The 24,967-nt window shown below is 41.5% G+C and overlaps 2 protein-coding genes across 8 annotated transcripts; one reads left to right on the top strand and one right to left on the bottom strand.

Annotated features, from left to right (window-relative positions):
• Positions 1–224: 224 nt before the first annotated feature.
• Positions 225–10,835, bottom strand: nexn (nexilin (F actin binding protein)). 5 transcript variants are annotated; one of them, XM_031864211.1, is made up of 14 exons: positions 10,285–10,835; positions 7,948–8,396; positions 7,614–7,811; positions 6,302–6,386; positions 6,023–6,204; positions 4,169–4,369; positions 3,889–4,062; positions 3,622–3,810; positions 3,069–3,260; positions 2,476–2,670; positions 2,043–2,264; positions 1,755–1,943; positions 1,268–1,628; positions 225–1,123 (listed from the first exon to the last, which is right to left on the bottom strand). In XM_031864211.1, the coding sequence occupies exons 2-14, from the start codon at positions 8,344–8,346 to the stop codon at positions 1,110–1,112; spliced, it is 2,601 nt and encodes an 866-aa protein (XP_031720071.1). In that variant the 5' UTR covers positions 8,347–8,396; positions 10,285–10,835; the 3' UTR covers positions 225–1,109. The 5 variants fall into 5 exon arrangements, with proteins under 5 accessions (XP_031720071.1, XP_031720069.1, XP_031720070.1 ...); XM_031864209.1 differs by having other exon boundaries at positions 3,622–4,062; positions 6,056–6,204; positions 10,285–10,833; XM_031864210.1 differs by lacking the exon at positions 225–1,123 and having other exon boundaries at positions 1,136–1,628; positions 6,056–6,204; positions 10,285–10,834.
• On the top strand, positions 10,354–24,881 carry tab3 (TGF-beta activated kinase 1 (MAP3K7) binding protein 3). 3 transcript variants are annotated; one of them, XM_031864224.1, is made up of 7 exons: positions 10,354–10,429; positions 15,820–15,991; positions 16,181–17,429; positions 20,506–20,666; positions 21,008–21,101; positions 23,466–23,549; positions 24,006–24,881. In XM_031864224.1, exons 2-7 carry the CDS (start codon positions 15,890–15,892, stop codon positions 24,146–24,148), a joined length of 1,833 nt encoding a protein of 610 aa, XP_031720084.1. In that variant the 5' UTR covers positions 10,354–10,429; positions 15,820–15,889; the 3' UTR covers positions 24,149–24,881. The 3 variants fall into 3 exon arrangements, with proteins under 3 accessions (XP_031720084.1, XP_031720085.1, XP_031720083.1); XM_031864223.1 differs by lacking the exon at positions 10,354–10,429 and adding an exon at positions 14,740–15,103; XM_031864225.1 differs by lacking the exons at positions 10,354–10,429; positions 23,466–23,549; positions 24,006–24,881 and adding an exon at positions 14,735–15,103 and having other exon boundaries at positions 21,008–21,796.
• Positions 24,882–24,967: the final 86 nt, after the last annotated feature.

Raw genomic sequence — 24,967 nt, 5'->3', positions numbered from 1 at the left:
ATGGAACACAATATAAACAACAACAAAAAGTAGATTTTTGACACAGACCACTCACTTCAGGTTTGTGTGTGTACAATGATGATGGGTCCGTGGGTTGTACTCACTTTAGTCCTTTAAGGAACAGTTCACCCAAAACAGAGAAAATAAAATGTACAACAGATCAGGCAGTAGGCAGCCGTTTTCAAGTCTTCCCAATGCAACAATAAGAGACACCACAAAAATTCTGTCGATTTTCTTTCACTTTATTAAAACATTTTTATTTATAATATATGACAAACTTTCAGGCTAGCCTATGTTTATTTTTCCATTATCAAAGCATAAAACAGTTACCTATTGTCAACTGAATTATGACAGTTGTATCAATAGTATTACATTTAACTCAAAAAGAAAAAAGGAGGGTTCGAACATGAAAAATCAACATATTAATGTTTTTTTAGATGCTGCAGTTTAAAAACATTTAATCTTGGCCTAAAGAGTTTCCTTGAAAGACGGGATGTACATGCAAATTGTTTTGTTCCTGCAATATCATTGTCAACACACCTTTCACTGTGAATTTCCAATTAAGTGACGTTACTCCTTGATATAATACCAGGCAAGTATCACAACACCATTTACTAATATGGCAGAGTACAGAAAACTGTTGTGGAGCAGTAGTAAAATACTGAAGCAAGATGTTTTACTGATATTCCTGTACCTTGTTATTTAAGATAAGTACACAAGAACATCTTACCATTTACATTTCAATGCCTCAACCATAATGTTTTCCATGTATGGACTAAAAAGTGTGATATTTACAATACAGTACTATGATACTTAAAAATTGCTGGTATCACAAATGTCATAAGGGCCTCGCAGCAAAGATAACCCTTGGCATGGGAACAAGAATCGTGTCTGTTTTTGGCACAAGTATCATCCTACTCTACGGGGAGTGCAGCTTTACAAACGTAAACAACATGTTGCAATTTCTGTGTGTGTTGTGTATCCCTCCCTTAGGAATGCCAAGCATACTGCTATTTTCCTCCCTCTGCTGTTTGACCATACCACGAGGGATGAAGTTTTACAAAAGGAGTGAGAGACAACAGGGAAAGTTTCCAGAACATGGAAGGGCATCAGTAGTCATAGGCTGCAAAAAAGAAACAGAAAAGCCGTTATCCAAATCTGCCTGAGTTCACGAGGAAGAGGAGCATGCGATCCACTTCATGGAGAGAGGTTGAAATCCACACAAGAGGCATCATGCAGGCATGCAATCACACCAAGGTGATCTTACTTTCTATTGCGAGGATGCAGGTACTCGCTGCTGTGCCTCTGCTGTTCACAGCCTTGCACATGTACTCTCCCTCGTCCTCTGGGAAGGTCTCCGGCAGGTAGAGGCAGGACGTCTCCCCTCTCTCTATATACTGATAGTCCTCACAGTCCTGGAGCATCTCTCCCTCAAACCACCAGGTCACCTCCGGCTTGGGCTCCCCTGTGATCTTAACGGTGAACCGAACTGGCTCCGAGTCCACCACGGATTGATTTTTAAGGGGCTTTTTAAACCACGGAGCCCCCGATCTGGCGTGGTCCTCCTCATCTTCATAGGCTGCAGAGCCGTTGATGATGCTACCCTCGTCCTCCACATCATCGTCCTTCTGCAAACAGATGACAAAGAAATCTCAAACTGTTTGCCGGGGTCAAAGCCAATTTAAAACCAAATGCTGAATATGCTGTCATAAGGAATGATCTTGCATATGTGGTCATGAACATGGAATATTTACTTTTTGGAGGGCAGCATCAATCTCTTGCTGCTCAAACTGCATCCTCTGCAGCTTCTGCTCCTCTATCCTCCTCCTCTCCTCGTCCTCTCTGGCTTTAGCCATTTGTTGAAATCTGGCTTTCATATCCACCTTCTGTTTGAACGGTGACTCGTCGACCTTTGCTGGAGTTGTTTCTCCTTCCCCATCCTCCTGAAAAACACAGCAATTATATATATTGATATAAAAAAAAATAGCAAGCGGGTCAAAATTTTTTGGTAATTTAAACATCTTGAATTATTCATGTCTTGCCTCCTGGAACCGCTCAGTTTCTCTCTCTTTAATTTCATCATCAACGGCCTTCCTCCGTGCTCTCTCCATGTCAATCTTTTTCTGAATGTCCTCTTCAGTCAGCTGCTTGATCTTCTCAAATTTGGACTTGAGGTTCTTGGCTTGGATGGAGCCGGTCCTCTTGAGTTTGGTCAGTTCTTCATACTCTTTGCTAACAACATCTGAGCTTTCATTCACTTCATCCTGTGAGACAGAAGCCAATTTATTTTTTTTGCATTGTTGTGAGAACACCGTAAATGATGGAAATGTAACAATGTGGCACAAAAAACAGCAAGTCACATTTGTTGTTGCATTACGATATGTCAATTCAAAAGGTGTATGTAAGTACACGTTTTCGTGCAGAATGTGATAAACATAGTCTACAGTACAGAATTTTCATCTGTTCCAAACTGACCATGCCCATCTCTTGTCTGAGTTGTTCAAATTCCTGCTTCTCTTGCTCCATTTTCTTTTTGCGTTCCTCTGCCTTGCGTCTCCTCTCAGCTTCCTCCTTCTCTTTCAGTAGCTCTTCAAAGTTCATCTCCAGTTTTCTGGGGTGCAGTGCTTCCTGAGATTCACTCTTCACCATCTCTCCTTCCTCATCTAGCACCTATACAAACAAGCATACACAAAGGACGACATTTCTCTATGGAGGTGAAGTAACTGATTGCGTCACATTTCATGTCTACTTACCCAATATTATATAATGCAGCGAACACAAAGCAGGAGCCATTCTTATTGTTGCTCATAACATTTAAAAACACCATGCATCCCATCCCCATCATCATCTCTAGACCTTTTTGCCCTTGTGATGTTAGGGAATATATTCATAGCCGGATACTGTATAAATAACAGTTGTTTCTTCTTATTTCTCTGTGAAAGATATACATATGAAATTTAAAAATATCTTACTGTTTCATCTCCATATACAGACTTTTCCTGATCCATGTTCTGTGAATGATCAGTAAGCTACACACGTATTTTGGTCCTTGAGTCATGCAGACTTACCATGCTCTTGCGGGCCTCAGCAAAGTGCCTCTTCTCGTCTTCCAGTCTCTTCTTGGCATCCTCCTCGGCCTTCTTCTGATCCTCCTCTCTTCTCTGGCGTTTCAGGTCCTCAAAACTGGCGCATATCTTCCCAGGCTCACTGCCCTCCAGGTTCAGTAAGGCCATCAGCACCTCGTCATCCTCATCCACAAGCTGAGCCAGAACACAGCAAGGTAAGCTCTGTGTACTGTACATAAAATGGTCGCTAGGGACCGCTAGTTGTTTCCAACCTTTTTCCAGTGTTTAAGCTAAGCTAAGCTAACTGGCCGCTGCCTTATATTTAGCATATACGTAGATACGTATAACAGTGATATAAATCTTGTCATCGAACTCTGATTCACTTTCCACCAGAAAGAAATGAAATGTGTAACTATTCCTTCGAGGCCGTTTCAGATCTAACATATATTTAACGTACAATGCTGTTATCACCAGATATGTAAATATGTATGTTTACACTAAAATCTATACATGTTTTGTATTGAATTTTGTATTTATTCTTGGGAAGCATGCTGACCATGCTCTTCCTGGCTTCAGCGAAAGCTCTTCTCTCCCCCTCCATTCGTCTCTTGTACTCCTCCTCTGCTTTCTTGCGCTCTTCTTCTACCCTCTGCCTTTCCACCTCTTCAAAGCTCAGCCTCAGTTTTCCAGGTCGGAACTCCTCCTTGTCTTCCTGAGCTGGCTGAGTGCCCTCCTCATCTTCTCCCTGATAACACACAAACAAAGTATTATAATTATACAACATTTCATTGAAATTAATGTTTTGTTTTGAAGTTGGCTTCACCATTCCCAGCCTGGCCTCCTCGAAAGCTTTCTTCTCGTCTAGCAGGCGGCGCTTTGCTTCCTCCTCAGCCTGCTTCTTCCTGTGCTCCTGTCTCTCCTTCTCCAACTCCTCAAATGTCATCTTCAGCTTTCCAGGAGTCACCTGCACCCTCTCTGAAGGCTTCTCCTCTTCATCCTACATCCAAGCGAGAGTGAGAATGCTTTGTTTAAATCTGATCCACAATCATTAAGGTGGTTGTAAGTAGCCCAAAACAGTAACGTTTATTTCTTCATATCGCTACCTGTTCAACAACCGAGCGCCGCTTGGCATCCCTGAAGGACACTCTGTGTTCATCGTACCGTCTCTTCTTCTCTTCCTCCACCTTCTTCTTCACTTCATCCTCTCGATTCTTCTCCATGTCCTCAAAGTTCACCTTGATTCTGCCTGGAGGTTGAGATGACTTTCCTGGAACCACCCGTATCAGGATTGTGTCATCTCCATCCTAAAAGATGTTTGATAATGTAGGATTATACGAGGTATTACAAAGGCACACATTTAGGTTTGAGGTTCTTGTACTTTACTTGAGTATTTCCATTCAACTCTATGCTACTTTGTACTTCTACTCCATTTCAAAATGAATCTGCAGAATGTTTTCTTTTACCTTGGATACTTTAATTTGCTGATAATACTTTTAAATGCATGACTTCTAGTACACTTGTAATGGAGTTTCTTCTACATCGTTATATGGATACTTTTACTTAAGTACTGGATCCTAATACTTTTTCAACCACTCAGGCTTGAGCTCTTTTAGACGACGTGACACACTAACTATTCAGTGGTAGAGGGAAAAACAAATTCAGGTCAATCTCAGTACACACAAACAGACTAAGAGCATGTGGGTGGATAAGGGTCAACTCTATTGGCCTAATGTCGCCATTTGCAGCAGGCTAGGGTATGGGTGTCAGTCTAAGATAGCAGAGTCTAATTTAGTCGCAGTGAGGAGGTCTAGAGCTAATTTAGTCACTGGGAGGTGTGGGAAACAGTTGCCAGTCATATGCTGTCTACACCTGGCAGCGCTACAAGTGAGCAGCTCTTTCTAGATCTTCAAGTCAGTCCTCCCTTATATTCAAACAGGATCATTTTAATCTTGAGACATTGCTCCGTTTCTGATAAAAGATCTAAAGCATAATTCATTTTCTTCATAAAAATGGTCAAAGAAAATAGTCACAGGGCAACCTAAAAAAAATGGGGCGAGTGATTCGCTGTAGGTATGAAGTAAATAAACATAAAAGCACTTTTAGAAGGAATAACATTTGTAAGGAATGATGTTGCACACAGCGATCATCACTCCGTGCTTTTGTCTGCTGCATCATTGCCAGGGTGGTATAGGCAGGATTCTTGAAATACTGAACTCATCAGTCTTCAGCCCAACCACCCCCGTGTTTGGATTTGCCATAGTTATTTTCTCAAATATATTTTCTGCAATTGTTTTTTTTAATCAAGCAGTTATTTTTAAAGGAAATTCTCAGAAAAACAATAATTACCTTTTAATTTAGAGAGAACCAACTAAACTAAATACCTGCTCACAACTCCATTTCTCCTATAATTATTAATGTCAAAGGCAACTATTAGATTGTTATAGGTCCCCATAAAATGAAGGCAGAGTAGTAAAGAAATATTCAAAATAAAAAACCCTACTGTTACAACTGTAAGTTTTTCTGTCTAGCTGTTGAACATATACAGCCTTGTTAACGTTTAGTAGAGCAGAATTAGGGCAAAGACGTTGCAGGTAATTGCCTGTAATTGGCTATCTGGCACAAGAATACTTTATGTAACCACTCCCAAGAAATACACTGTCTGAAGGTATGAAGGCCTTCTGTCTATTCTGCAATGAATTTGATCTGCACTACATCGTCTGAGACAGTAAGCTATAATAACCCATTTACCATGAGTTCACATGCTGGTCATGTCAACAATGCTACTGTTGGTTTCAGACCTATATCCAGCCTCTGCCAACTGTTTGTGCCACTTAAAAATAACTCATCCGAGTGGCAGCTGAGGATTACCTGAATCATTACAGATACAACTACCGCATTTCCATCAGTAAGGCAGCACTTGAACCATCGAGACATGCTGTCCCACTTCCCACCGAGACCCTGCACAAGGAATTCAGGCCAGGTTTACTTACCTCAGCTGCTTTCTGAGCCAACTCTTTCTTTATTTTGGCTTTTTCCATGTTGTCCTGGGTTTCCCTCTTCTTCCTCTCTCCTTCCATTTTCTTCCTTTCCCCTTGTTGTCTTTGTTTTTCCATTTCGGCAAACTTCCCCTTCACACTACCTGAGGATTTCACAGAGCACAGCACAAGCCTTCAGCCTCGTCTTCCTCCCAGATCCCTCGCTGAATACCCATTCTTCCTACCCTTTGCACTTCTTACCTGTGATTTTAGGAACGTAGGATTTTTCTACCTTTGCTGGCTTCACCTCTTCTTCCTCATCACTGGAAGCGAGCAGCTCTTTTATCTGTGGCGGATCAGATAAAGAGTGGTAGTGAGGCTACGGTTTAGCCGAGATCATCTCTTTTGCCACTCAGGATCCATGCTGGTCCCAGCAAGAACAAGGGCCTAATCCCTGCTAATAGCCAAGTCATGTGACCTGCAGGAGAGCCTCTGATTGGGCCGTGGGATTGTTGCACAGACAGGAGATGAGCGTAGGTGCTCGAGCCTGGCCAGCTATGGCACGGCTGTACACAGGGAGGCTGTTCTCTCTGAGTATCACTGATAATCCACTCACATAACACCATATCACTGTGTTTATTTCACCACAGTCGATCTAAAAGCTGTCTTAACCTAGAATTCCTCTTTTATTTTCACATAGCTTCTCCGTCACTAAAATATTTCCTACATATTGTAAGTCAATATCATACACGTTTATTCTCTGTTTCTTCCGATGAAAATATAAGGGGCCATTTTTTCATGCTTAATGTTACATAGAATCATTTTATATTAGAGCTGCAGCTAATTATTATTTTTATTATTGATTAATCTGTCTATTGTTTTAAGATTAGTTGATTAATCGATTAGTGCATAAAATGCCAGAATACAGTGAAAAATGTCCGTTATAATTTCACAGAGCCCAAAGTGATGTCTTCAAATGTCTTGTTTTGTCTGACCGACAGTCCAAAGATATTCAGTTTGCAATTATAAAACAGAGAAAAGCAGCAAATCATTACTAATTTAGCAATGCACTACAACACTGCTGAATTCCTGATGAACGATGAAAGTTGATTTACATTCACAGTATGGAGTTCCCTATTTTCTGTCATTCGACTATATGTTTCAGCACTACTTTACTTATTCCATCTGGTATATTTGGTGTCTGTAAAATTTGGGAAGTGGAATATAAAATAAAGTTCAGTGAGATGAACGATGCTCGGCTGCACAACATGCGTTTAGAATTATGGAGGATCCGTTGGAGAATCAGTGTGGTTCAGACCTTTAGTGTTCCTTGTGCACATTATTAGGGTTAAAATTACAACCTTTAAAAAAAATGACCATCTTTTGATGTCAAGCACAAACCAAAGTTGCATATTTTGCAAAGTGATAATTATTAATTGGTTAATTCTATAAAACTGTGTGGTGTATAGAAAACAGTGAATTCTCACTCAAACCAGCAGCCTTGTCCCCCCGTCATGCCTCATCATGCAATGCAGGTCTCGGTCGGAGATTAGTGAGGTTATCTGTCTTTGACCTGCTGCTTCCTGCGACTCCACTCTCTCTCCTTGATGTATTGCTCCTTCCTCTTGTGCTGCTCGTTTTGGTTCCTCTGCCTGCTGCGCTCCTCTCTGGCCTTCTGCATGGCCTCAAACTTGCCCGTCACGTCCCCCTTTTCTTTGTTCAAGTTTGGCACGTAGCTTCTGGCCACCAGCTTTCTGGATCGGAGGAGTCTCTGTGGATTAACGGTGAGAGGGATGATAACGTTATTGGGAAATTGTTTCTGTGAAGGGCAATATCCATATGGACAAGAATCACATCATCCACAAAAATGGATCTAATCACTTGTAAACTTTAATTTCCTCACTCACCTCTTTCTTGAGTGTCACATCAGAAATACTCTGGTCTTTATGTGTGTCAGGGTCTGCATCCTCCTTTGTCTCTGTGTCCTGTTCTACACCATTAACAGCTTCTGAGCTTTCATTTTCCTCATCGGCCGTGTTTTCTTTATGATTCACACCGTTCATGCGTGTCTTGTCAGTCTCATTACTTTCTTCATCGTTTATGTGGCAAGGCTCCTTGTCTTCTATTTGTGACGTCTCCTCGTTTTTCTCCTCAGCTGCGTTGTCTTCATCGACCGCCACGTCATCTTCCTCGTGGGTCGTGTCGTCTTCCTTGTTTTCCGCATCGCTCATGTTGAGTTCACTGTCGTTTGTGACATCATCAATGTCGTGGGCGACTACAGCCGCAACCTGCGCCACCTCAGTCATTTTTGTACCACAATGACAAAGTTGACAAACAGGTTCTGATCCAATGTTACCTGCAAAGCAAAGCAGGACGGTTCAAATGTTAACTTTCTTGTTGCATTATGCACAAGTGAAGTATGCAACAGGATTTTGACGTTATGACATAAACAATCACATTTTCATTGAATTATCAGATGTATTTATTTTTTTTCAACACAGTATCTTCACCCGTTGCTAAGTTTTATTGATTGGCACAATATTTCAAATAATTGCATCTGCAAAATACATTGACTGATAAACTTAACATTGTTTTTATTATTTCACTGCGGAATGTAACAAGAGCGTTCATTGGCTGTCACCTGAATTTGTTAGTGAACAGTGCCTTCATATTGGCACTCTTTTTCACATGATTCACTTCTTTTCTATTTATTTATTTTTCTATTATTCTATTTTAACTGTTGATATAAAACAACCAGTTTACAGCCATTTGAAAGGCCAGATCCTCTACTTTTCTTGATTAATTATTGATTCTGTAATGTCATTATTTTCCTAGTCTGGTACTGGGATTTAAATGTGCGACAGGCAATTATTAAAGTTAAGGGCAAGGAAAGCTGTTCCATTTCCCAGTAAGAAATAGTGCAATAGAAGCCCTCTATTTAAAGCCCACTTGTGGGTCCAGGACATGTGATCATGGCTATTTCTGAAGAGTGATAGGCAGTTGGACAGAGCTCAAGTTGGCACTCATATGTCGCCCTTCAGGCCCTCGACAAAATGGCCAGACAAAGAGTGAGACAACTGGATGAAGGAGAGCTGTTTGGACTGTTAGTCATCCAACACTAAAAACCGTTGCTGTTCATCCTCTAATACGTTGTCCTCAAATACCTTTTATATCCATGCATGAAGATCATAGAGCGACACGATGCCGCTGATTAGGAGCTTGAACATTTCAGCATTGAGTGGAATAATGAAAAATGGAAATGTAAAATGTGTGCCACAGTCAGTGTATCTTATATTTCCCATCACATCAAAATCACATTGATTTTTATATATTATTATATATTTATGTATTGTATATATTAAATGCATTGGGACATAATGAGGTTTTTTTCATCTGAATAATAACAAGGCCAGTACATCGGATTTCATATTATTTTGTTAAATGTTCATTGTGAAAGGTTTCTTATTAATTAGCGTCATTTTAACTCTAATCTCAAACCCAGGAACAAGGAGGCGAATGTCAGGAGACTGACAGAAGCACAAACAGACAGCTGTTTCAAATCCTTACCTACCATTTTCAAACTGCAGTCTGTAAGAATGTTTCTGTTGTGCATTGATAAACACAAATTTCGGACTCCGAATATACAACTACATAATCTATCTATCGAAGTATTTTGTGACTCAAAGGATATCAACTTTCTATTTGGGCTGATGTTGAAGATGTGCAAACATAGCATATGAATCTGTTATATATAGATATATATAAATAAAAAAAAGAAACAACAAAATCTCACTCATCAATCTTCTGATCTAAAACTTGACTGACTCAGTGTCACATCTGGCAAGTCAACACTATACAAAACAAATCCAGATACATGACAAACTTTAGGTTTGGGTGGTGATGTCCTATTTCTGTACTCAGCTGGCACAAGACATCATGACAGTGTATCATAAAAAATGAGTTTGACATATATACAGATATATTAATGTGGTATTTATCAACTACTGTACAACAGCCTATCAAATGATTGTGTTTCTGTTCCTGTGTGTCTGTTCACATGTTGCTATATAACTTATAACTGTTACAGGCCATATGACTAAATTAAGATGCAGGCTATGATCTGTTTAATGCAACTTTTTGTTAAACTAATAGCTTTGACCTTGCTGTAGGATGATGAACAGACTACTTATGGTTATACAAACCTCTTCTTCCTACAGAATATATTTTTAGAAATGACATTTTACCTCTTTAGCTTGCTGACGTCCTCTTGTTTTTGACTTTTGAAAAAAAATCCTTTGCTTCGACAGAAACCAGAAGAAGTGAAACTTAGGACAATCCGAGATGCGACCACCGGGTCCCCCAACTCGACTGGCTGCTGGTTGCGTGTAGGTGAGACGTTTCCATAAAAGTACCGTTACTTTCTAACCGGATACTGCATTCCGTGCGCGGCTGCCGCAGGTTCAGCTGTTGCCTCGTGCGTGCGTGCGTGCGCGCGCGCGCACACCCCCACACAGTCTCATGGAGATCATTTGCAGTCGCAGCTGCATACATACTGTTAATAATTGTCCTTAAAAAATCCCTGACAGTTTTGCACGGAGACGTAGGTATTATTATTGTGTTTTAATGGTTAACTTGGGGCAGGAGCCTAAATTTTAGGCAGAATCAAGTGTCATTCAAATAGGCTATCCCATGCTTTTGTTGTTCCTCACCTACCTGCCATGCTTTGTCGTGCGTTTGTCATTTCCTGTTTTTGTATTACTTAGTTATAATTGTCTTGAATTGTGTGGTACGACAGAAACTGGACACTCCTCTGGTCAAGTCTGTTTTGGATGACTACAATCCAGACAGACATCATTATCTGCTTATTGGCCTGTTAGAGCCAAGATTCCTGACTTATCAGTTAAGAGGTTCACCAACTTGTCCTTTGTTTGTCCTGCCTAACATAGATGTTGCTGTCAATCTGCTATGCAATGGCGGTTGGAACTCATATCGTCATGCCAAGAACCTCCCAAAAACAATTTTTCAATATGGTCATGTCTAATCAGAGACCATACATTCCTATCACACGTTGTAGAAAACATAGAGTATAAGCCTGCACCACACTGGTGAGTCTTCCTTAAGACGAGAAATTTCTCTCGTGGATGTAAATAGAAACTCTGCAGCAGACACATTTTGTCTGCTCTAATGGCTCCATGCACAGCTGCTGACTCACTGACCAAACAGGCCGCAGGCAGAAAATCCACCAAGTAAAGTCCCTATTCAAGTATTCTAGGAATGTAATAGAGATTTTTGAGAGTTGGCACACCTCTTTATTGATCTTGATGCCTGATACTTTTCAGTGCTACCTAATAATATTTTTTAATACACTGAAAATCTAGTTTGGCACACTGTATTACATTGTTCTCTTGAAAAAGATAACGTGAAACCACTACTTTACAGTTTAAAGGTAAATTTCAGAATGAACAGCGAACATTGCATAATTTCAGCAATACTCAGTTTGCCCAATTAGAGTGTTGAAGCTTTGGGAAACCCCCAACAAGAGGGCCAAAGCTCCGGCTAATACTGTAGCCTACTTAGAAGTGAAATCTGAGAGCCAGAGCATCATTGAAAGAGAAAGAAATATAAACATTGGGGATCCCTTTGATGAAAGACCAGATAGATACTTAAAGGTAAGTTAATACTTAAGGACAAAATTAATACAAGACTGGTTGTAATATAATACGTAGACTTCCAGCTAATACAAATTTACCCCTGGGGATGAATAAAGTACATATCTATCTATCTAATGTACTTTGAGCTCAATGTATTTCCTGGAAGCTAGCGTAGAACTTCCACTTTATGTACTGTATGTATATTTGATGAGTTATACACAAATCGGTTTTTTTATTTGGTGATTTTGTTAGTAAAAGTAAATCAGGCTTTTTTTAAAGTTACATATGAGCATTCCAAGAAATTATGTTGCATTAAATTGGTCGGCATATCTATGTCTTACTGACTTATTAGTGTTTTGGAGAGGCATGAGTCTGTTCTGTGAACTCTAAGGGATAAAGGGCTCCGTCCTCCTCTGTTCGGAGTCCTTCGTGGCATCAGGGACAACAAGGGGATTGCTTTAAATAGAACCACAGTTGTGGCGACTTTTCAACACTGTAAGGACAGCTACCCTGAGTCAGACTGGGCCTTTGCCTAGGGTGCTGCAGCTCACCCCTGACACCCCTATGAATATGTTTATGGTGGTACAGCCCACACACCCTTGCTGAAGCCCCAGTATGGATTGTCTCAGCAGGCCAAAACTGAATCAGTGCTGCTGGATGGACTCACCGATGCCAGCTGTCCACATCTCTACTGAAAACAGTCTCAGTCCTTAGGAAATATCAAACAAAAAAAGCTCCGCAAAGACTGCTAAATTTGTGGACAATAACTATTTTTTTGTACACTTTTCATACACACTGCACACATTGTCAACAAATGATCCATTGACATGTCTCCATAACAATCAAAATATCAGAGGAAATCCTCTTGGACTCCTCCCAGTCTGCTCACTTTTATACAAAGCTGATCAGGTGCTACAGTTTCCTGCTCACTAAAACATCATAACGCCACTGCGATTACTTAATACTCTTTATTAATGTCTAACATGCATTCCTCAGGCATAATCATCATGGCTTCACTGAGTCCACTTATTGTGAACTCTCTGTTGTGTTCATGCTGAGGGCTTGCATGTGCTAACCAGATATAGGCTGTTGATAAACTTAGCGTCAACATGATGCTTTCTCTTTTGCAGTGAATACATCTCATAATTTCCCAGCTGTGACTGCTGACTAAGGAGAAAACGCAATCCCATCGCAGAACAGGTGCCACCTGTAGACAGAGCACACCACACTCCACACCACACTGAGGGAAAATACCCTTTTTTCCCAAAAAAAGGGTATTTTCAGAGTAATTTAGCAGAGGACAGTAAAAGTATCCAAAGGTATGTGGTCTGAAATGGTCCAATGACCTGCATGTGTCCTTCCACTGTGCACTATTCAAAAACTTAATGTCAGCCCTCTCAGCTAACAGGCATTGGCATAAGCAAGACTTAACTCTGCATTACTGGCTTGTTGACAACCCTAAACCACAGAGAGACAGTGGTGTTATCCATGACTGACCACAATCCCTTAACAACACCAACCACTGTATTGTGGAAGAATCACATATAATTGTGCACCACTCAACATTTGGTCACATGCTCTGGCCTCAAATATAGAAACGTGTTTTATTTTTTACTGGTTTTGCCTTAATCTGGAGAAATCAGGAGAGAAGATGCTTGTGTGTTTGCCTCCTCAAGTGTTAAACCAATTAAACGAAGATGTACAATTTTCTTCAGAGAGGTTAGTTCCTTCCTATTATTGCTTGTGAAGACTTCATGGATCTCTCACTGCCCCCTAGTGAAAACACAGACAAATGCATCTGACACAAATCCTGACTGCTGTTACAGTATTTTGTTATGTCCTGTTGATCCCTTTGCCAACAACCAAAATCTGTGTATCAAAAAAAAATCTCAATATTTTATGGCTTACGGTTTATATTGTTTTAATTAAAAAGCTGTCCATAGACCAAAGTAGACTGAACAACTGAATAATTAACTTAAGAAGAAGATAAATACATGTTAAGCATCATGGCTACTTCTTCCATCTTACAAAGCCTGTTTTATCCTCTCTGTTCATTTTTACACATATTTACTGTGTGATGTCGGCGTACCAGAACCAATTATCAAGTCATGCAAAATAAATTTAGATCAGGTCACTGATCTCTTCTCATGCAGAGTGTAGACTCACACAAGCATGTTGAATATGACATATGATATGATTGGAGACACACACAGCAAGATGGACCCTAAGGATTAGGAATGTTAGGAAGCTAAGAGCTCCTTAGCTCCTCCTATATAGAGAAAAATAAAGAAATTCTGAGCTGATTATATTGTGTTTGCATCTTATGGATACACTTTTCTAACATGTGATAGTTGTCTCCTAGCCTGTTTATGATATTTGATTTGCTGTACAAGTGTTTTTATGCTGCCAGCTCTCTTTTGAATAACAGATTTTAAAGGGAAATCTAAATGAATGAGTCATTTGTCTTATTTCAACTGAACAATGCTGTAGCCACCTAGTTTCAATGTTTAATGTGTCGTGAGCTGCAACAGAGCAATTGGTATTTAACAGGAGCAGCCTAATCTATTTTTCGAGGAAAAATCACTTAACTATTGAGAAAAACAGATTAAAAACTGAATTGAATCTCTTCTTCAAACTTTTATCAGATAACTGATCTTTGATTTGACTTCAGTTATTTGATCTTGCTTGAATTGTCTTTTTTATTTTTTTGAATGTATTTTATTATATTTTTATTTCTATTCTCCTAAATTATTGAATTAGTTTTTATCTTTTTTTTATCAAAATTTAACGATTTCATAATTTGTTGATTTTATTTTTAAATTGTTCTGACTTTTATGAGGCACTTTGAAACTTGTGTTTTAAAAGTGCTCTATAAATAACAAATATAACTATCATTTAAATGTTGAAAGTGTGGCATTTCATTCATTTTTGATGTCCTAATTACAATATATGGCCAATTAGGCTTTATCATAATTAGAATATATCTTAATTATTGATAGGGAACTGTTATAGGCTGCATAGATTTAGCTCCAGTTTGTTGAATCACTCGATATTTATTAGGGACTAAGCAATTTTCTAGAAGACACTTGTTGCTTTTCAGTAGAATTGAGTGAAAACTGGTTGGAGTTCTGCCCATAGACATAAGAAGGTGATGCCACACGATCATGCGCACCATTGACAGCGAGGATCAAGCCGATTTAAACAACTTCCTGGTCCGGGAAAATCTGACATTATCGCGACAGCCTGTTCGTATGCAGCTCAGCGACGGGGGCCTGGCGCTGGAATGCGAAACGATAACTTATTTAGTCAAAAACAAATCGTTGACAAACCTCAGCGTACCATTTCAGAAATATCACAGGCCTCCTTTGGACTCCGCTATCGTCCGAGACATGAGGGAGACTCTTAACATAGGGTGAGTTTTATGAAGCCATTAGTGGCTAACGCTCGCTAACTTTAGCATTGGCTAGCTAGCTAATCCATCAACACCCAGGCTTGTGACAGCTGACCAGCCAACAGAACCAAGCTAAGGCTAGCATTAGCAACGTTAGCTGGCAGGCAGTTGACGAATAGAGTTGATCTGGTTTAAACAGGTGACTCGTGACTCGGGGGGGATTGTGTTGCTGATTTAGTTACGGGTGACATCGACACATCTCCCAAGAGTGGTAATGTTTCCTGTCGTAGCCACACAGCACTCCATTGTGGATGTGTGTTTTGAGTGATGTACGGAGGCTAACTGATGCTTATAACTAGCCTGCTAGCTTGCAATGGTATGTCGTCATTGCTTGGTGCAACAGAACGGCTAAACAAACAACAACAGACTGACAGGCACCTTGCTAGCACTCATGTGTTAATAGGAATGCATACCAGTAACGCTGGCGTGTTTTCTCTGTGTTCGTGGTGTGTGTTATGTTTCGTCTGCTTCACCTCTCCTGGTGGGTAAATTATGTTCTTTTTGAAAACTCAGGTTGACATGCCTGATATAGACTATTAAATGGATTATTTCCCCCCCTGACTTAATCACTGCTGACACATTGGGTGTGCGACAGACAGTGCTAATAGGATTACTTCGAGCATTCCCTTGACATTTGAGATTTGACCTCAGTTTTGTCTGTCATCTTGCATCCTCAGGTTATGAGACGAGATCAGTTATTTCAGCATTTGCAGCTTTGGGCTCGTTGATTCTCTGTGTTGGCTCAGGATGGCGCAGGGAGGCTCTCAGCTTGACTACCACATCCTCCAGGACCTCAAGCAGCGTTTCCCAGAGATCCCAGAGGGTGTAGTTTCCCAGTGCCTTCTGCAGGTAAACACACACATGCACATGCAAAGTTCACTTTGTTAGAAGGTTTTTTTTTTTTTTTTAGGATATCTTGCTATGTTTGCACTTCCTGATTGCCAACCTCTAGTATTATCCTTTATGATGCAACCTTATGATCCACCCTGCATGACTAACGTTGATGACGACTAATGATGTTTTCTGTTGCTGTCACAGAACAACAATAACCTGGATCTTTGCTGTCACCTGCTGGCTCAGGAGAGTAACAGATACCTGTATGGAGAGTTCCATCACAGTCCAGAGGAGGGGCGACTTGGTCGAAACCACATGCTACACATCAGCCTGGGATACCCGGGTTCAGAGGCAACCAAGGCAAATGGAGGAGTGGCAGGAGTAGGGCGCTCCCTTGTGCACAGCAACAGTGACACTCGCATCGAACCCCAGCGGCCCAGCTACCCTGAGCCACTGTCAGCCCCCGCCACCATGGCCCCCTCCCCGGGTTACAATCCTTTCTTCATGAACGATCAGAGCCGCTCAGCTAGCACTCCCACTCCTCCACCCACAATGCAGGGCATTTCTCCCACCTACTCCCCAGTCCCACGTTACAGTATGAACCCTATAACAGTCACACTTCCGCAAAATAGTATTCCCAATGTCCCACAGGCTCTGCAGATACCCCCTGGGCACTACCCTAACAACACCAACGCCACCCTGTATAGTCGACCCTCACCTTCCCAGAGCCCACAGCCAGCACCCTGGTCCTCCTCAGGGGTGCCTGTATATCAGCATCAGCAGTCCCCCTACAATACTCCCACATACGGCTCCCCTTACAGCTCCCCGCAGCATCAGGTCCAGCCCCAACCACAGCCCCAGCCGCAACCTCAGCACCAGCAATACGTCTTCCTCCCTATTAGTGCCCCAAACCTTCCCAGCATGCCCTACCATCACCAGCAACAACCAGCTGTTTATAGGCCCTACCACACAAAAAGCTCCCTCAAGAACCCGATAGAGATTACCCTGGAGGGTCTACGACCTCGCAGCAACTCGCCTGTGCACACACCCCACCCGCAGGGACAGCTTTACATGGCCACCAGCCCTTCGCCCAGCTCCCCTTCGAGGGGCATCACTTTGAGTGGACCTTCAGGGCCGGCATCCTTCCACCCTGGGATGTACCTGCAGCATCAGGGCCCTACAAGGCCTCGACCTGCCTCCTCTCCTCAACCGGGCCAGTCAGCGTACACCTTAAAAATCAAAGTGTCCCCAGGTGGCCAGGCTCAGAGGCCACTCGGCTCACCTCCTGTGGCCGAAGCCGAGTCTCTTCTCAACATAGTAGACCAAGTGGAACACAACGCTGCCCCTGCACCCATCCTGCCCATCTCCGCTCTGCCAGGGAACATTGTCAGTCAGTTTCAGCACATGCCCCGACGTTCAAGCTCAGGCTCTGATGATTATGCCTACACACAAGGTAGGATATTCTTGTTTTTTTTCTGTCTATTTCTCTCACTGATGTTTTACAGTTGGAGTTGATGTGGCTGTTTGGGGATGTTGTCTAAAATACATGAATACTAGACCAAAGCCTGTCGCCTGAGAGTAGCTGACTTAATCTTCAAAGACTTTTTTTAGTTGCTTGTCATACTCCATAATCTCTGTCTCAGCATGTACGGTCAATAATATGATACAAAACAGCATATTAAAATGTTCATGTTCACCTTATTGATTTCACTAAAGTCACACATTTTCATATCTGTATATATGCATACATGTATTTGCAAATATTCACGATGTTGCGCATTTCCTATTTTGGACTTTATGAGAGTTGAAGATCCACCTTCTTATTCAGTTATGTACTGCATCTTTGTGGATTTTCCATGGATAGAAGGTGTTGCTGCTGTAAATGACAGCAGACCTCTTATGTCAACTTGTATGTTTGCAAATGTTATCTTTTGTTTAAAATTATGACAAAGTGTTGATATAAGTGGTTAGGGTTGCAAAGGGTCGGAAAATTTTCAAGAGAAGTTGAGCACAATTTCAATATATAATCATACCTTTTTAATAGGGAGCTTGTTTGCGGGGAAATAAACATAGAAAAGCAATAATAGGTCTTATGACATGTTTTGGTTTAAGTATGCCTATTGCATTGAAATGTAACCATGCAATTCATTCATCCCTTCCATCACATGTGCAGATAATTTGCCAGCATCCATCTAAAAGGATATACAGAGAGTATATGTATGTGTGTGTGTGTGTATGTATGTATGTATGTGTGTGTATGTATGTGTGTATGTACAGTGGGGAAAAAAAGTATTTAGTCAGCAACCAATTGTGCAAGTTCTCCCACTTAAAAAGATGAGAGGCCTGTACTTTTCATCATAGGTATACCTCAACTATGAGAGACAAAATGAGAAAAAAAAAAATCCAGAAAATCACTGTCTGATTTTTAAAGAATTTATTTGCAAATTATGGTGGAAAATAAGTATTTGGTCAATAACAAAAGTTCATCTCAATACTTTGTTATATACCCTTTGTTGGCAATGACAGAGGTCAAACGTTTTCTGTAAGTCTTCACAAGCTTTTCACACACTGTTGCTGGTATTTTGGCCCATTCCTCCATGCAGATCTCCTCTAGAGCAGTGATGTTTTGGGGCTGTCGCTGGGCAACACGGACTTTCAACTCCCTCCACAGATTTTCTATGGGGTTGAGATCTGGAGACTGGCTAGGCCACTCCAGGACCTTGAAATGCTTCTTACGAAGCCACTCCTTCGTTGCCCGGGCGGTGTGTTTGGGATCATTGTCATGCTGAAAGACCCAGCCACGTTTCATCTTCAATGCCCTTGCTGATGGAAGGAGGTTTCCACTCAAAATCTCACGATACATGGCCCCATTCGTTCTTTCCTTTACACGGATCAGTCGTCCTGGTCCCCTTGCAGAAAAACAGCCCCAAAGCATGATGTTTCCACCCCCATGCTTCACAGTAGGTATGGTGTTCTTTGGATGTAACTCTGCATTCTTTCTCCTTCAAACACGGCAAGTTGAGTTTTTACCAAAAAGTTCTATTTTGGTTTCATCTGACCATATGACATTCTCCCAATCCTCTTCTGGATTATCCAAATGCTCTTTAGCAAACTTCAGACGGGCCTGGACATGTACTGGCTTAAGCAGGGGGACACGTCTGGCACTGCAGGATTTGAGTCCCTGGCGGCGTAGTGTATTACTGATGGTAGCCTTTGTTACTTTGGTCCCAGCTCTCTGCAGGTCATTCACTAGGTCCCCCCCGTGTGGTTCTGGGATTTTTGTTCACCGTTCTTGTGATCATTTTGACCCCACGGGGTGAGATCTTGCGTGAAGCCCCAGATGGAGGGAGACCATCAGTGGTCTTGTATGTCTTCCATTTTCTAATAATTGCTCCCACAGTTGATTTCTTCACACCAAGCTGCTTACCTATTGCAGATTCAGTCTTCCCAGCCTGGTGCAGGTCTACAATTTTTGGAGTTTGGAGTGTGACTGTTTGAGGTTGTGGACAGGTGTCTTTTATACTGATAACGAGTTCAAACAGGCGCCATTAATACAGGTAACGAGTGGAAGACAGAGGAGCCTCTTAAAGAAGAAGTTACAGGTCTGTGAGAGCCAGAAATCTTGCTTGTTTGTAGGTGACCAAATACTTATTTTACCGAGGAATTTACCAATTAATTCATTAAAAATCCTACAATGTGATTTCCTGGATTCTTTCCCCCCATTCTGTCTCTCATAGTTAAAGTGTACCTATGATGAAAATTACAGGCATCTCTCATCTTTTTAAGTGGGAGAACTTGCACAATTGGTGGCTGACTAAATACTTTTTTTCCCCACTGTATATGTATATGTGTATATATATACATATGTATATGTATATATACATATGTATATGTATATATACATATGTATATGTATATGTATATATACATATGTATATGTATATGTATATGTATATGTATATATACATATGTATATGTATATATATATATGTATATGAGAGTGCGTAATGATTATGCTAAGAAATATGTAGTATATAGACTGCATGAAACATGTGCAGCAGTTACCGTAGGCAGTGCAAGTATCAGTAAAAAATGAAAGAACACTTCAATCCCCTAACTTGCATCAACCCACATTGTTGGCTCTAATTTAGAGCCAACAATTCTTGGAAGGTACCTTTCCCTATTAGTTAACTTACTAGCTTACTCACCGACTGGCACAATTCATATTGTATGTATTTGACAAATCAACGGAATTATTTTTGGCAAACAATGGATTATGTCTATTTATGATGGGGTAAAAGGCCTGTTTCTATTTGCATATGATACGGTAAAAACATGGCCTGAGCAAACAACCCCTATAATTATATTTTATTCCTGTTCATTTTTCGCTTTTAATATTCATAGATTTTTGCCACCCTATTATTAAACACACAAAATTAGTTTGTTCAGCCTTGATGTCGATGTTGCGCTTGTGTATTGGTAACAGATAGAATAGAAACGGAGAACTAAAGTGTGAGGTTTCCCTCCAGCTCTGCTGCTCCACCAGCGGGCCAGGATGGAGCGCCTAATGAAGGAGCTGCTGATGGAGAGGCAGAAACTAGAGCACCTGAAGTCCGACGTCAACAACATGGAATATGACGCCCTTCAAAGACGCTTTCGAAGAGTCAACTCCACCAGTCTTATACCCAGAGTAAGGACTGAACATGATTACTGTCTCCTCTTAACAAGTTCATGCCACCACAACTCTTCTACTTTTTCACATGCTCACGAAAGGTGACCTACAACAATAGCCTGTGAAATGATTATTCTCTTCTTCTTATATCTTAAAAACAATCAAACTCGACTTAAATTAGTATTCCAGGTAAAGCTAAAATGCCGCAATAATAAGACAAGTTGCTGTATTGTATCATACAAAGTGATGTTTAAAATAATTTCTTACCTGTACGAAGATTGAAAGGAGGGATGGGGAATATTTGGGTGTTTTTTATTTTAGTCTAATCTAACTGGGTTGTGTGTTTGCACCATCTGCAGCCTGAAGAGATGACCCGATTGCGGAGTCTGAACAGACAACTTCAGATTGATATCGACTGTACCCTGAAGGAGACGGATCTACTGCAGTCTAGAGGTATACACACACACGCCAACACACACAAATGCACATTACTACACATCAACTCTTTGAAGTGTTTCTCTGATTTATCTGAAAGCATTGATCTTGAAAGAGCCAAGCCCAGAAGCAGACAGAGTTGGGTCCAAAGTGATGGACGAGGCTCCATCACACTGCATACAGATGCAGCGCTCTAAAATGACCTGCTGGTCCGTGACAGGACCCAGGCCCATCCAAGGTTGACCCACATTGGGCCCCATGCACAGTGTTTGGCTGGTACGTGATCCTTGTTGATTACGTAATTGATAACAGCATTGCCTCAATATGCCCCTAATCACAGTGTGTGGAAATGAGTTGCAGTGCTTTTATATATTTACCAGGAGTGGTGTGTTTTTTGGAAGCTGAAACAGTCTTCACTGGCAGCGGGCTCCAGAATGGGACCGGTTTGCTTGAGATCGGCTCAGTGTCACTGAACGGTTGTGTCGTGGTCCTCCTGGATACTTCGTGGAGCATCCTTCAACTTTGTTTCAGACTTCCAAATGCTTTCTGGCAAACACTGGCTGAGATGTCATGAACCACTTTCTCTCACTCTTCCTTAAAGCGGAGAATAGAGAAGCACCCGGGCGGAAGTCTTTATGTAAACAATGTCTCTCCTCAGAGCTTTTAAACGCTGACTTCCCTCACCAGTGCCCCTCTCGCACTCTCACACACTTGTTTTTTGAGGATGGCCTGATCCTTAAATGAAGATGTTGGAACTTGCAGCAAAAAAACGCAGCTGCAAAATAATTGCATTTGCTGGTCAGCCCCCGAGTTTAAACGTCTGCTTCTTGGTTGCATTGTTTCTAATTACAGAGCAAGGAATCTCTGTTTGTCTGCGTGTTCTTCGCATCTCTCGAGAACCGTTCAGCCGGTCTACTTCAAACTTCGCGGGTGTATTGGCTGGGGACCCAAGGACTTTCAGTGTTGAAGTTGGTGCGATTAGGATACGCAAGGTTCAATATTTATAAACTTTGAATAAACAAGCGATGGTGCTCTGTGCGGCAGCAGCGGAGTCGAGCTTGTTGTCAGCAGCTGGCCTTTACGAGCTGCAGCTCATAGACTGCAGTCCACTTTGCTGCTGGGTGCTGGATGTACCAATGTTACAACCAAGCGATCAACTGCACTAGTTTCTTCAAATGTTGAGCCATGCATGTTCATGTCTTTGGCAGAAAATAAAATGCATGTTCAGAATGAACTCATACTAGTTACAAAGTTGAACGCAACCATTTATTGCTGTTCCTGTATTACTTTTCCTGTTGTTGTTGTTGTTGTATAGAAATATTTAAAGCTTTGTTTTTATTTTGGGACTGTGACCAGTTTTTTGAATGGAAAAGAAGATCTCAGTTGTTGTAGAGTTGAATGGATGGATGGATGTTGTTTTAGGCTTTAGAAAAATGGCCCTAGTTGTGGTCTTTGTTGGGACAAACAGCCGATGTAAAACGTTGCCTTCATCGCTCACAAAGCTCTTTGAGCCAGAGAACTCTGCGTGCAGAAAAAATTCCATCCAGTTGCAAAAATAAATCAGAAAATCAAATCAAGTTAACATCCGACTGCACGCCTGTAGCTGCTAGGCCCATTATTCAATTATTTATTTTTATGCTGATAAAATTATGCAACGAAGCAGAGAATGACATCCCATGTTCATAATTGTGGTCCTAAATCTATTTATAACTATATAAACACCCAAGATGAAGCTTCCTTATTTGATGTTGCGGTTCATTTAAAATAGATCTCTAGTGAAGACATGCCGGGGGAAAAAAAGCTCGGCATCATCTCCTGGCGAAATCCTGAAAATGTCTGAATACTGCTTGACTTGGCTTATTTATTGTAGCATTGCCCTAGCGGCCGTTCAGACCAACTTAAGCGCTGCAATAACAAAACACAAGGGGCTGCGTTGGTTGAGGCGCGTTGCTTCATGTGCCAGTGAGATGCTTAAATACAACCCAGGATGGTGAGCGTTAGAGAGCCATGAATCTTGAGGCTTTTTGGATGTCAAAACACTGCACAGCAGTTTATAATACTAAGACAGGATTTTACAACTCGGCATTAGCCATTTTACTAAACTCATGTTACAAACTAGTCTAACAGGAATGTGCATGTACTTGCATGTATTCGATTGGCCAACATAGTACGTAGTCAAATGTTCAGTATGTTCAGTACTGTGCTGCAAAAATGGAGCCAGATTTGACTTTTTTTTTTACCTGCTGACCCTGCACGGGTCGGAACACAGCTGTCTGTCAGGAGGTTCAAAGAGAACAGCTGGAAACTGGTCGGACTGATTGGACTTCTGGTTGGGATGGGCACTTTCTAAACAAACGTCTGCTTTCCTCCTTTCCTCCGCAGGGAAGTTTGATCCAAAAGCAATGAACAACTTTTATGACAACATCCAGCCCGGTCCGGTTGTGCCGCCCAAGCCTGGGAAGAAAGGTGAGAATTTTCCGGCACCACTTTGACCAGAACATTAAAGTTATGTTGAGACATTTTCGTAAGCATGTGTGAAGAAAAGAAGAAAAATAAATGTTCTACAAGTAATAATCATATGTTAATAGTGTTGCCAAGATGCAGATTTACATTTCAGTGCAAGAACGTTCAGGCCTTTCCTTGCTCGCATACAGTACTTTGCTTCTTTGGCTTCCAGCAAATTGAAGATTTGTGACATTTTTATTTAAAAACCGAGACTAAAAGCTGAATTTGGTCTGTGTTGGTCAACGTGGTCTCCACAGATGAGTTGGCCTGTAAACTATTGCTATTTAGTGAATGCCCATGTCTATCAACATGTCTACTGAATGTTTAATGCTTAAATTGAGTGACATCCATGCTTCATTTTAGCCCGGAGTTGATGACTCTTTTTCATGTACTGCTTCGCTCTGTTTTTGTGAAAAGGGGATAAGGGCCCCAAGCCAGTCCCGGAGCCCCCGAGGGATGAGGACTTCGAAGGCGCCCAGTGGAACTGTGAAAGCTGCACCTTCCTCAACCACCCTGCCCTCAACCGCTGTGAACAGTGTGAGATGCCGCGTTACACCTGAGCTTAGCACTGCACTGTATTGCCCACCCCTGCTCTATCCCCGACCAATCCTTGGATAGTATGAGCCCCAACCCTTCCAAAATCTGCAGAATCTGTCTCGAGGCCTGTCAATCAATATGTAAGCCCCTCTTACCTGCTGAGGAAGAGCCACTATCCCCCTCTGCCCACTTGTCCTGCTCCTATCTACTACTCCTGTGCACTTTGAAACCTTTTTTCCCATTGGAGGATGATGATTCTTATTGAGGACAGTTGGAGCCTCTTCTCATGGCAAGTGTATAAAAGAGGGACGCGCTGCGACTCTGGCAGTCGGTGGTTCGGGGCGTCGGAAAGGTTAAAGCGATTAAGTATCGAGGAGGAGGAGCTACGGTTTACCTAGAGAACATTCTGCGCAGAAAGAGTGACTGCCCTGTTTACGCTGCGCCCATTCCTGAACTCAAGATGGAGGCACTTCCACCTCGGACCTGTAACTCCCACTCCGACAGTAGAACAATGAAAGCAATGGTGTATATACATTCTGACGAATGCGAAATGTAGACTGTACACTGTATCTGGCTCTGTATTGGAGCTCATGTCACTGAAAGACGAACACTAAAGATATTTGCATACGAGTATATTCCTGGTACTTTTATGCATATTATGCCACCATGTATTGTGTTCAGAAGATGTTGATTTCCTGTGCAAATGCCTCAACTTGCTGTACTTAATAAAGGAGCTGATTCTATGTGACTTGACCATGCACAGCTGGCATGTCTGCATAGTTATTTTTTTAATAATTCACAGATGCTCCTTTTTCCCCCCCCACACACAAACCAAAGACTTA

Source organism: Anarrhichthys ocellatus, unplaced genomic scaffold (assembly GCF_004355925.1).
Source record: "Anarrhichthys ocellatus isolate YVR2014 unplaced genomic scaffold, GSC_Weel_1.0 scaffold30, whole genome shotgun sequence".
Lineage (NCBI taxonomy): Eukaryota > Metazoa > Chordata > Actinopteri > Perciformes > Anarhichadidae > Anarrhichthys > Anarrhichthys ocellatus.
This window is presented reverse-complemented; position numbering and strand designations above follow the sequence as displayed.